The sequence below is a fragment of the Cucumis sativus genome, chromosome 7 (assembly GCF_000004075.3).
Source record: "Cucumis sativus cultivar 9930 chromosome 7, Cucumber_9930_V3, whole genome shotgun sequence".
Taxonomy (NCBI): Eukaryota; Viridiplantae; Streptophyta; class Magnoliopsida; order Cucurbitales; family Cucurbitaceae; genus Cucumis; species Cucumis sativus.
In genome coordinates, this window is record NC_026661.2 from 1088728 (window position 1) to 1102803 (window position 14076).

The following is a 14076-nucleotide window of genomic DNA, read 5'->3' on the forward strand; positions in this document are numbered from 1 at the left end:
AAATGATGGAAATAACAAAAGATGTTAAAAATGTTAGGCCGAATAAACAACTTAACCGATCAAAGAAAATGTTAGAGAATGCAATCTAGACTAGAATATTGCAAGAGACCGATATTGATTTGTCCCTAGTTTTGATTTGCAACTCTCTCATTGAGTAAATGGATATTGTATTATTAGTTTTGCCGATATTTCTTGATAGAAAAGATCAATGATAAACTTCATATTTTATTTGATTTTGTTCAATTGATATAGAAATGTGTTGGACCACAGGTTGAATATTGCAAATTGACTGATCTTCAATGGATGTTGAAGTTTATTAATAATAGACCATAATGATGAAAAAGACTTCACAACGACGTTACCTCTTCATATTTAGTTGATTTTATCATTAGTATAGGAAAATGTTCAATCACAGGTTGATTAAACATTGCAAGTTATAAGCTTTTATGTTCCCATTAAGAAATCAGTATTATACATGTTGAATAATTGCAAATTAATATTATTTGGTGCATTTTATTAAGAAAAAGTTTTGTTCATATACATGTTGAAGTCTATCATTGATAGAAGCTATCAACAGTAAACTTCATAGTAAAGTTTATAACCGATAGAAACTATCAATGGCTATAAAATAAACTCCATTATGACATTACTTCATATTACTACTTTACAATAAAGTAACTACTGCTAACAAAAAAAATGTTCTCTATCTTCAAGCAGAATGATTCTTATCAACAACGTAATGTCACATTATTTTGTGACCAACGGGACAACAATTACTACATTTTGATGATTTTTCTTCTCATTAATCAATTTTTTTTTTTGTTTTCGTGGTCCTTATGCTCGACGCTCACAAAATAGCGAGGTAGTATTACACTCATAACATTGATTAATCATAATTCTGAATCGTTGCAATATATAAATAATAATATATATAAATATATATATATATATATATATATATATATATATATATATATATATATATATATACATAGCTTATCATCCTAGTGTTACACTCATAGCATTATAGAAGATAGAGTCTATCACTGATTGACTAATATCAGTGATGGCCTAGGATTCGAGTCTATTATTGATAGACTACTATCAGTGATGGACTAAGATATATATCTATCATTGATATACTACTATCAATGATAACTTAGGATATTAGTGATGGTCTAAGATAGAGTTTAGGGTTTAATATCAATGATGATCTAGGTACGAGTCTATCATTGATAGACTACTATTAGTGATGAACTATGATAAGAGTTTATCACTGATATACTAATATCACTGATAGACTAATATCACTGATGGACTAGGATAAGAGTCTATCGTTGGTAGACTACTATTAGTGATGGACTAGGATACGAGTCTATCATTGATAGACTACTATCATGATAACATAGGATATTAGCGTTGCACTAGGATACATATCTATCAATGATAGACTAACATCACTATGCTCATATTAACTAATCCAACTAATAGTCTATCAGTGATAACTTGTATTCATCAATATTTTTAGGAAAAAAAACTCAATTTCTTTTAACCTAAAGTTGTAGAAGGGATAGAAAAATTCTTAATATGCTCAATTTCTATGAATCCTCAAACTATTAAAGTCCAATACAAGTGAAATTAAACACATTTTTTAATATAAAAATATTGGTAAAATCAATTGAATTGAACAAAATCAAACCTATAGTGATGAAATTAAATCAAATTGTAAAAATTGGATGAAGTACATCTAAAAAAATATCAAAGTGAGATGGAAGAAAATCGTGGAGAGAAGAAATTATCTTAAAATAGGAGAATATCACAAAGAAGATGAAGAAGAACGATGGTGAAGATGGAGAAAAAGACGGTAAATATGGAGAATGGAGAAAACGACGGTCAAGATGAAAAATGGAGAAAATCGTGGAGAATAAGAGAAAATTAGGGAGAATTAGAAAATTGTGGAGATTTCTTTTAAAACAAGGGCAATTTTGGAATATTTTAAAAAGATTACAAAATTGCTATATTTGCAAATGGTTTAGAAAATTGCTATATATGTCAAAAAGGTTATTCATTGTAAAATATCATTTCTTTTAAAACAAGGACAATTTCGAAATATTTAAAAAAAAATACAAAATTTGCTATATTTGCGTATGGTTTAGAAAATGGGTACATACTTAAATATGCCAAAAAGGTTATTCATTGTAAAATCTCAAATAATTTAAGCGGGTCTCTTTTCTACTTTGCTCCATTTTATGTTTGAATTGGGCCTTATGTTTTCCACTGGGCCTACTCTTTTTCTCGATTAAGCCGAAAGCAAACTTATGAATTAAACCCAAAGCATTCAGAATCGAACATATATAAACTACAATAATTATTACAAGAAGAAGTTGTGAGAGAAAAAGAAAAATGGTGAAGTTGTTTACTAGTGGAGTAAGGCATCTTTTTGTAACGGTCTTTCTCTCTACGGCGGCGGCGATTATGGTGTTGCCGGCGATAACCGACGTCACCATGGCGGCGCTCTGTCCCGGCCGTGATGAATGCTCTCTCGCCATCTATCTCACCGGTTCCCAGCAGGCGGTAATAATTCAACAATCAAACTTTCTAATTTTTCTTTTTTATATCTTTTACTTTCCTCTCTTCTTCTTCTTCTTACAATTTTTTTCTCAAGTTTTTGCTTAGTTCATTGCTTTATTATCAACCAATTTTGAATTTTATTTTATTTTAACTGTTTTTAGTGGATTGTTAAACGAGTGATAAATTAATTAATTCAAATAAAATCAATTAAAGTTAGATTTGTAAAATCTTAGTATAGCTTTTCTGAATTGATTTCTTTTTTTACGGTGGGATTTAGGCTATTGATCTCGTGAATTTTTAATATTTTTTTAATTATATTCCACTTTTTATTTTTTCTTTTTCAAAAAAAAATTAAGGGGCTATTAAATTAACGTAGGTGTAATACATATCTAAGTATTTTTTAGAATAAATTTGAGGTGAAGATTTGAATTTGTTACTTCTTTGTTTTTAATAATACTCAATTTGAATTAAGGTTCTTGTACATTAATAAAGTATTTATATTCTTTTATCTATTTCTTAATTACAAATGACCTATTATTATTACTATTATATATATGTGACATGAATACTATTTTCTTTATAAAAAAATAATTGTTTTGCTTAATCTACTTTCTTGAATATTAAATAACTTGTTTATCCACATTAAAATTATTCCAAGAATATTTTTAAAATAGTTAAAATCACATTTATTATCAGTTAAATCATGCTTTAATGGAAAAAACTAAAAACTACAACATACTTTAAAACCAACTTGTCAATTAAAAAGGAGAAAAAAAAAAGATAAGCACATCAACTTTTTACTTTTTTTATAAGGTATAATATATGTTTATATATACACATTCAATTCATCTCCACTATTAGTAGAGCTCAAAGGATTTTATTGGCCAAGTTTAGAAGTTGAACATGTATAATATATATATTATTTAGACTCTTAGAGGTCTTAGAAGAAGAAGAAGAATCTTGCGGTTGCCGTAACCCGTGATGACTGATGGGGGGAGTGGGTGGTGGCGGTGAAGTCGCTCTGCGGCAGTTAGCAAAGTTAGAAATTTTTACATTTTAGGCTAATTTTCTAAAGATAATTTAAATGTTAGGCAAAATGGGCTTTACCTTTTAATATCTTTTTTCTTTTTTTGTTTCTAAAATAAGTTCTAATAATTTTGAAGCTTTTGTAAGCATAGTACATTATTGGACACAAGTTGTTTTGTGTCAGACGACATATGTTTGAATGATAGATTTTGAAGACGACAAATAATTCACTTCTTAAGGTGCATAAATTTTTCTAATATTATATTTTCTCACATAACACTTCTATCCATAATTTGTGAGTGCTCGTCTTTTTAAAATAGTCACACTGATCTATTAATATTAACATGAATCTATTAGTATTAGGGTAAAAAAACAGTATTGAATATTTCCATAGTAATATAATTTATCTTCAAAACAAATTATGTAGGTTTTTTCCTACCATGTTTGTATTTATTTAAGAGAGTTGAAATAATGATTTTAGAAAAAATAAGATTTAATTACAATTCATTTTGTAAATCAATTTTATCATTTTGATGTTTGCGTCCAAATTTTTAAAAATAAGTTTAAATTATTACATTTTGTTTCAAAACATGTTTTAGAAGTATTAAAAAGAAATTGTTATAGATAAAAAAAATTATTTATAAAATATAGAAATTTTTTAAAAGATTTCTATAATTATAAATAGTTTTAATACTTTATTACTTTTTAAAATGTTCTATTATTAAATTACTAAAAACAACATTTTCTACTTGTAAAATTATTTAACTAAAAAAGGTAATCTTATTAAATGATTAATAAACAAAATGAGGACAAACTATAGTGAAAAAATTAATTTTAAAGAATTTTATAATTATGTAAAATCAATTTTCATCCCATATAATTACTCTTCAAACATACAATATATTTAATAGTGGATTAACAGTGATAGAGACTGATATGCTTCTATAACATGTATTGATAAACGGTAAAATAAGTCTATTAATTTTTATAGCATTAATAAAACCAAAAATTCTATTAGAGTTTAATTATTTTAATTTATACTGTTATTTTTAAAAATGACATAACATTTATATATATATATATATATATATATATATATTCTTAAAGTGAAAGTGAAATATTCTTTTAAATTAGAGAGAAAACAAAATGGGAAAGAAATGTTAAAGATGAAAATAGGTCCCCACCAGCACTCTCTCTTGTTTTTTCTTTTCCGTCTCCATCTTTGGGCACTCATAAATTGCCTTATTACATTGAAGGGAAGTTTCATAAACTTCGTGGAGTGATTGGGGCGGAAGTTGCCCCCACTCTTCTAACTTCTTCCCAACAAAGTGCATACTCCACTTTCATAATTTCGTTGTAGTGCACATCTATTCTTTCATTTTTAAGTTTAAAAAATTCTATTCAACCCTTCAAAATTAAGTTTTAATTTTTATACTTATTTGAATATTATATTAACCACATCTTCTTATAAATTATTCATTCCAAAAATGTTTCATATCTGTATACGAAGGTTCAAATAATCTAAATGTTAAAAAAAAAAAAAAAAAGCTAAATAAATAACCTATTCAAAATATGGAAGTTCAAAAATGAAATTGTGGTTGAAATAAAAGAATTTTTTTTTTTTGTTTTTGTTTTTCATATTTGAAGTGAAAACAAAAAGTTTAAGAAATAATCTATATTTTGTTTTCTTTTATTTTAGATTAAGTTTTGGTTCAATTTTTAAATCCAAACATTCATTATATTTTTTTATTTTTTAAAGTTCGCTTACTTTTTCATTTTCTGAAAAAAATAATTCGAGAACTTTAACCAATACGTGAGAGTGTAGTATTTATTGGTGTGTATTAATCTTTTCAAACTATCATACAATTAAGTTAGCTTTATTTCACGTATTTCTAAAGTTTTCTACTTTAGTAGGTCTAGTCACCAACAATACTTTTATTTACTGACTTTTTGTTTCACATTCAACCAAAAGTTTGAATAACGCGTTCTTTTAAGTTTTTTTCTTACATCAATTAGCTGAATTTAGATCTTCCGTAACTATTTGGCAACTAAAAACTTTTTTCAAGCTGTATTTGTTTCAACCCTACCGATTAACTATTTAAAAGCAAAATTAAAAATTAAACTGATAATTTAGTAATAAAAATGAAAAACATGTATATATATATATATATGAAAGTTAACATCATCAGTGATTTAGCGCTAATTAGAAGCACATTCATGTAGATACTTAAATACCATAACATCAAATAAATTATCTAGAGAAATTAGATATAAATTAGCTCAATTACTTCTATGTATGTATAGAAAAATTGTAAAAAATAGAACACTTTTCACAAAATATTTATATAAAAACTAATTGTAATGAATTTTGTCTATTTTAATCTTTTCTATTTTTTTTAATAAAAAAGATCTAAGTTATATATATGAAAAATTGTGAAATTAATTATTGTGGGTGGAAATTAGCAGCTATCAGGATTTGGAGCGGTAGTGATAACGCCACTGCTAGGGAATTTGTCGGACAAATACGGAAGGAAAGCCCTGCTTACATTACCTACCGCAATCTCCATTATCCCACTCGGTAATGGATTTATATTTCCATATACTTTACCTCTTTTGGATTTATATTTTACATGTGATTTTGACATAATTCAAAGTCTAGACTAGTCTTGTTTTATAAATTTAAAGATTTAAAAATTCATTAGATATTGCCAAAATTGAAATATAACTACAAATGAAAGACTGGATTTAATGATTAGTTTGTTTGGGAGTGGGAGTATTTTTGGTTACTGTTCTTTTATCAATTCATATTCTTTGTTAGTACTCAACTTCTCTATTTCCATCCACGTTTTGTCTACATAATCATTGCCTTTTATCATTATTGCTTTTGTTGTATTAGAATTTAAAACCACTTTCATGTTTTATATTTTTGTGATATTCAAGATGTCGAGTGCACTAGGATGGTAATCCAACTTCCTCAATTGAGTTTTTGGAGGTTTTAATTATTTCACTTTTAGAGAAAAATTATCCCTAATCATTGCATCTGTCTGGGCTTCACCGGCCCACCCACTCTACCTATTGTTGATGAGAATGTTTGGAATGTGAAATGTGATTACGATAGTATGCTATTATAACTTAAGTTATAACAACGACTGGTTTGATAAAATAATAATAAATATTATTGTAAAAATAAAAAAATAATAAATATAAAATAGTAAACATACTATCAATTTGAAATAGTATTTATGAACCTATTAAAGGTTTTTAAATAGTATTTAATATAACAAGAGATGTTTATTATAATTTTAGATAATTCTCACCTCAAACAATCCCTACATGTGAGTTAATTAATTGAGAGTAACACATCGATGTGATGTGATGTATGCTATTGATTGAAATGAACAAACAAATTGACAAATTAGAATTGAACTGAAATAAATCAAATTAAATAAATTTAAAAATAATTATAAACCGGTTTGTACATAATATACATGTTATATTATATATTAAAAAATCATTTTAGTCCTAGTACTTGTTTATTTTTACTATATATTTTTTCCTAATTTGTTTGGAAAAATAAAGAAAAGAAGAGAAAGAGAGTTGAAACTATTTGTTTGTAATTTAACGTTCGAAAAAGGCCTGTAGAAGTAGTTAGCTTGTGAAAGGCGCGTTAACGGCGATTTGATAATTGGGTTGGCGCGCAGCGATATTGGCATACAGCAGGGAGAGAAGGTTCTTCTATGCATATTACGCTACGAGGACTCTCACTGCCATGGTCTCTGAAGGAACTGCTGCTTCCCTTGCTCTCGCTTATCTGGTAATTTCTTTACTCATCTTCTTCCAATTTATTCTCAATCTCATCCTCCGATTCCATTCTCAGGCAGACAACACTTCACTTGCAAATCGAGCTTCCGCATTTGGTTTGTTTACTGGAGTTTGCTCTGCTGCTTTTGTTTGCGGAACCTTAGCATCTCGCTTCCTCGCTACTGACTACATTTTTCCGGTACTTTTCTTCTCTCGCCCCGCCAAATCAATTACACAGATCTCTTGTTCTGCTGTTCTATGTTTCGAGATTCAATGCATAGTTTTGTGGCTTTTGGATTTTCTGTTTATTTCCATCAAATTATTGCTGATTTCTTTACGATGAGAACATTTCTCGATGATCAAACTGTCTACTGCTCTCTTTTTCTATAGTTATGTGTTGAGATTCAATGGTAGACCGGTAGTGATTTTGTTATGGATCTGTTGAACGTATTTCCATGAGATTTTTTAGAATGTTCATCTGTGATTCCGATTGTTTACAGTCTTTTCTGATCTCTTGTTTTGTAGTTTATGTTTGGAGATTCAATGGTGGTGATAGTGTTATTGTTCTGCCGTATATTTCTAGTCGATTGCTGCCATTTCATCTACATTCCCCATTATATACATGAGATTGTTCCTCTACAATCGTAAATGTCCACTCATCTCTTGTTCTATAGTTTATGTTGAGATTCAATGATATATTGTTCTACTGTGCATTTCAATCAGATTGCTGCAGTATTCTCCATGGTCGCAACTGTATACATGAGAATTTTTCTCAAGGATCGTTTGCCTGGTAGAAGTGATTTAGTACAGCCAATGTTGAAGGAAGAAGTGCCGGAATTAACCGACCGTGAGGACGATGGTGGTGAATTGCCGAGACCGACGCAACCTTTCAGAAAGATGCCAACTCTGCATGATGTTATTACCTTATTCAAGAGCAGGTAAGTAAGATTTGTCAGCTATGTGCATGATCATTTTACTGTGAGAAGAGAACATTCTTCCTATGACTCTGCAGTAGGCCATACTATTTAATAACAATAGGATACAACTTCATTGATTACAGTACACTACTTTCAAAAGCCGCAGTTGTTGTATTCTTTACTGGCCTCGGTGAGGGAGGGATTCAAGCCTCTATATTGGTATATCAGTATTTTTCTACAGAATTACCTTCATAATTAATGAGATTTTAAGGCCAGAAGTAGTTGCATTGAAATATATGAAATAAATATTCAAGGGTCTCAAGTGGGCTAATGGAAATTCTATTCCAAGTTTGACATATGTAATTGTTGACAGATTAATGAAACAAAGACTTGAAGAGATGCATAATGTCAAGAAAAATTTGCATCTTCCAATGCCTCTACAAATCAGGACTTTGTTAAGCTGTTAGAGTGTTTCCTAGTTTAGAATAAAAATTGAATAAAAGCATGCTTAGATATCTATTTTATATATTTATTCGGGGTGAGAACAACGGGAAAACAGCTACTAAACATCTCTCATAGTTAAATTGTATCGCATTGCAGTACTATTTCAAAGCTCGATTTCACTTTGATAAGGACCAGTTCGCAGATTTGATGCTACTTAATGGGGTGGCAGGAACCGTCTCGCAGGTAGAATCTACCTGCTTTATTTGTGTTTGATAAAATAGGTTATCTAAACCTTTGAAACCAACTTGTTCAAGATAAAGCTGTAATTTATCAAACACTAGACACTCATATTACAACTGATTTTAGGAACAAAAAAAAAAACAAAAACAAAATTGTCGACAATTATTTTGAAAAGCTATTGCAATTCCAAACGGGTCTGGTTCTTTACACTCTGTCTTCTGCTCTTTCTCCTCTTTTAATACACTGCTTTATACATATATGCAGCTTGTTTTGATGCCCCTGTTGGTTCCTGTTCTATCTGAAGATAAGCTACTTTCATTAGGTCTTTTGGTGGGAAGCATCGGTGTAAGCACCTCGGACTCGCTATTTAGTATTCCATGATCAAAATTTTCCCTTATCTACTATATAAACAATGAAGCATTTACATTTAACCAGCATTGCTCATTTCAAGTTGATTTTTTGCAGACGGTCATTAACAGCATTGCCTGGGCAATTTGGGTAAATACTTTTCCAATTATCAAGAGTTCCTAACAATCCTATGCAGAGATTTTTTTTTTCTTGCATTGCCTTTTAGCATCCCACTCTAACACATACACAAGAATGTACCAAAATGGGTTTAACTTAGGATGCAGCTGAAATAATTTTCTTCTTTCTTCCCTAGGTTTGAGATGTAAATTAAATCTCGTTATGGTAAAAACCCAGTTAGGAAAAATATTAGGATTGTTAGTATGATTACGAGAAGGGGAATATCAATAATTATTATAGCTATTAAGTTTGTTAAGCTTTTTAGTTATAAATAGAGGGAGCGGATTGGAAGCAAGGAGTTCAGAAACTTTTGGGATTTTTTTTTAGGAAATTTGGGAAAGACTAGTCTTCCCCAAAGATTATGATATATTGTAGTTTTTTCGTTGATATTACAATTGCAATACATATTTCTATATTTTAGTGTTTTTGTGTTCTGTCTTGTCCTGGAGTATACTTGGTAGGAGTAATCCTAACCATTACATAAAAAACATCAATGTGTCATTATATATTTGTTAGGAGGAATCCCTTAAAATCATTTGTTTTTCAATTCTCATGTTTTTCCTTTTCTTGTACAGGTTCCTTATGCTGTAACTATATTTTTTATTTTCTCTGTTTTTGTGAGCCCATGTGTAAGTTTTAAATTTCTCCCCTCTGTATACGTTTCTTCTCGCTGATGCATGACCATTGCTCATTGGGTTCTCGGATTTCTACAGCTACGCAGCATTGTATCAAAACAAGTTAGTCAATATGAGCAGGTAAATAAAGATGTTCCCATTTTTTTTACTAACGAAGTTTTCATATTCATCAACCGTTAAATCATCCATCTCATTTCCCTGTCTACAATAGTTTAAAATTGAAACCATTTTTCACTCCACTTAAAATTTATCACCAATTTGTCACCGTTAGTCAACATTGATGCTAACTTAGTGATCATTTACCATTACTTCCTAAATCTAAAGAAATAAAATGTATCTATTTATCGACCTCAAATAGTGTGAACCAAAATCATGAACTCAATTCTTGAAAAACTCTTGTATATTCCTGGAATTAATACCTCTTACAACCTAGAGACCCTTATATTTAAAGGTTACAACCCAGCTTTAGAGATTAATTAACCAAACTAAAAGAAAAAAATTAATCTAAACTAAAAGAAAAAATTAAAAGGTAAATTACAAGTGGTAGTTGCAATTTTATCCTCTTTATTGTAAAAATTTAACAAACTTTTATAAATGTTGAAATTGAAACCTCAAACTTACAATAATTGTAGGAACAAACCATTGAACGTATATAATTGTTATAATTTTTAAATTATATAAATTTGAAGAGTTCGATTTTAACACTGGTTAAATTTGAGGGTTCAAATAAAAAACTAATCACAATCAAACTTTTTTTACCCTAATTTTTCAATTGCAACATATTTACTCCGTTACACAAATAATAACTCATTAATTTAGGGGAAGATACAAGGATGCCTTTCAGGGTTAAGCTCTCTCGCCCAAATTGCAGCTCCCATAATTTTCAGTCCTCTTACAGGTATGAACTAATTAAATTCCTTTCTATCAAACACAGGAGATTCAATTTGACAATTTCCTTTAATTCATTGATGATATTCAGCTTTATTCTTGTCTGACCATCCACCCTTCTACTTCCCCGGCTTCAGCCTTTTGTGTATCGCCATCACTTCAGTAAGTACCTAAATTTCTACCAGTTTTAAATCCTCTCCATATGCCTTTACTTAAACAATTATACCAAAAAAACAAAAAAAAAATGTTATGCAGGTGATTGCTTTGATTCTAAGCCTCATGATGATGGCCTCCCCTAGTAGCTTAAGTCAACAACCCAGTATCAGTGGCAGCATAGAAGCCTAGACGTTGTAGTCTTCGGTATGTCCATTATATAGGGGAAATACCTAGACCCCTCAACTTTTTGTGGCCATTTAAATCCCAATTTTATTAATTTACACTAAGTTTCTTCCTAAAATTTTCATAAGTAACAATTTTAGATCTTAATTACAAATACATTTTCACAAATACCTTTGAAAATTATCCATGCACTAATTCTCAAACGTTCATAGACTTCATCACGTGTTGATTTTATAAATGGATTATTAGAGTAAATGCATGGGTAAATCTAAAAGGAAAATTTGACTAAAAGTGTAAATTGATTCATTTATGTAAGATTGATAATTTTAATTTCTTAAGAGTGTAAATTAGTATATTTAAAAAAAATACGGAACTTTAACTGAATTTAGTTAAATTTAAGGATATAAATTGATATTTTTTCTAATACATTCAAGATTGAAGCCTCTCCTATATGATTGTGCTCACGATTGAGAAAGTAACATTCATTTTGTACAATTTTTTTGAGCCGCATATTTTATGTAGGCAATGGATCTTTGCAAACATGGGGCTTCGAGGAGATTATTCCTATTCCAGTACGCAAGTCACAGAGGATGCAACCTCTTGGATTTTGCTGGTGTGTTATCGAACTCTTTAGAAATTTTCAATTTAGAAATGTAATTAAATTATAATTTTGGACTTTGGCATGGTTAGAGGTATATCAATTTCTAAAATGCATATTTGAATTGATACTTCTTTAAGGAATGCTTTATTTTATTTTTTTTATTTATTCTTTCTTCTTCTTTAAATTGGAAAACAGAAGTTAGAGGTTGAGAAAAGAGTTGTTAAATTATGATATGGAGGAGGTTGTTGCGGAGAATTGCTCCATAGATTGTTCTTAGAAATCAAGTGAATTGTTAATACCACGATTCATCATATTTGAAGTTTAAAACTTGTAAACTCATGGCTTATGATAGATTGAATTAAAAAAATTACAAATCTTCAAATTTACTTTTGAGGTATGATTTTGGTGCAAATAAGTTTAATTCTATATTCAAAATTGAAGTTCATATAAATTAAAATTTACAATTATTGATCTTCCTCTACAACACCATCGTCGTCTTTATAGAACACATCTTTGATTCGTGTCTGCTGAATAATATGTTCTACATTTACCAAGGTATGATCATACATTGAAGTCAAATCTTGCTATTGAATAATTGTGTACGTCTTAAACAAGATTATTATTGCAAATAATGTACATGCTATACAATTAGAAAATAAATCATATTCCAAACTTATCATACAAAATTATTAAGGGTCATCGGGTGTGATAAATCGTCTCATAATTGACTTGTACCAGAAAAAGTAGTTATATGATACAGTTGCTCGTGTGTTGATTCTCGTGCACAATAATCATGACGAGTATGACAACATGTGATATACTCCTCATGAATCTTACCTCATCTTGATCACATCTACCACTTAAATTGGATTTGTAAAGCACAATGATATGTTGCATACCGAACTATCACAACACACGATCTGGTAAATGTGTTGAGCCAGTAATGTATAATCCTAATCCTTAAAAATAGTCAGGCCAATAATGTTACTTCAAATAAGGACATATGTCAAATTTCCTATTGTAGGACAATAAGTTGCATTACAGGTTCCAATTGCTCGACCACTAAGTTTCAAGTATTATATATATATATTGTTTTTAAAATAAAATTTTCACTTATAACTTACTAATTCTTTTCACACTAGATGGAGTAATGTCCTACCTGCATCGAAACAATCAACAAATATGTTGTTGACGTACAAACATATATTTAACTAATACACACTCAGAATGTAATGTACCATACAAGTGTTGTCTACTTATGTTTGTTTTATCTTAATCGATTAATTGAACACCATATACACCTGATATTATGACATTACTATCTGATCAATGTCATAATGGTGAAGAGGTATAGATTTACATGAGCCCTATAATATGCTTCTATATCGTTGAGTTGCATTTACTAGACCATATGTTGCGACAGTTTGGTATGTTGCAAATCCAACCATCATTGTGCTTTACAAACCCGACACTACACACTAAATTGATTTACGAGACAATTACGATCAGAGTAAGATTCATGAGTATATGACATGTAGTCATACACGTCATGTTTATTGTGCACGAGAATCAACACACGCAACTGTATCAGATGACTACTTTTCTTGGTACTAGTCAATTACGAGACAATTTATCACACTCGATGTCCCTTACTATTATTGCATGTTAAGAATTTGAATATGATTTGTTTTCTAATTGTATAGCATGCACATTATTTAATTACATTATTTGCAATCATTCAAAATAATTTTATTCAAGACGTACATAATTACTCCGTGGAACACAATTTACAAGATTTGAGTTCAATGTGTGACCAGTCCTTGGTAAATATAAAACATATTATTCAGTAGACAATACGACTTAATGTTGCAAACACAAACTAAAGACGTGTTCAACAGAAACAGACGTTAACATAGCGAGTATGTTGTAGAGGAAGATCAAGATCTTGCTTAGTTCATAATTGTAAATTTTAATTCATATGAACTTCAATTTTGAATGTCAAATTATACAAATTTGCATTCTTATTTGCACCAAAATCATACTTCAAATAATAGGTTAATTTCAAGATTTGTAATTTTTTAAGGGAGTC

At 29.4% G+C, this 14076-nt stretch overlaps 1 protein-coding gene across 1 annotated transcript; it reads left to right on the forward strand.

Annotated features, from left to right (window-relative positions):
• Positions 1–2368: 2368 nt before the first annotated feature.
• LOC101206942 (tetracycline resistance protein, class D) lies at positions 2369–12314 on the forward strand. The gene is made up of 15 exons (XM_004144875.3): positions 2369–2574; positions 6064–6175; positions 7299–7411; positions 7475–7597; positions 8122–8336; positions 8459–8534; positions 8916–9002; positions 9264–9344; positions 9465–9497; positions 10100–10153; positions 10238–10279; positions 10979–11057; positions 11139–11209; positions 11303–11407; positions 11909–12314. The coding sequence occupies exons 1-14, from the start codon at positions 2404–2406 to the stop codon at positions 11390–11392; spliced, it is 1347 nt and encodes a 448-aa protein (XP_004144923.1). The 5' UTR covers positions 2369–2403; the 3' UTR covers positions 11393–11407; positions 11909–12314.
• Positions 12315–14076: the final 1762 nt, after the last annotated feature.

Excerpts from the sequence above, each read along its gene's own strand:
- LOC101206942 (XM_004144875.3), top strand. The coding sequence starts at position 2,404 with ATGGTGAAGTTGTTTACTAGTGGAGTAAGGCATCTTTTTGTAACGGTC. Across the intron at positions 9,003-9,263 it reads TGGCAGGAACCGTCTCGCAG|CTTGTTTTGATGCCCCTGTT; the intron begins GTAGAATCTACC and ends ACATATATGCAG. Across the intron at positions 11,058-11,138 it reads AATTTTCAGTCCTCTTACAG|CTTTATTCTTGTCTGACCAT; the intron begins GTATGAACTAAT and ends GATGATATTCAG.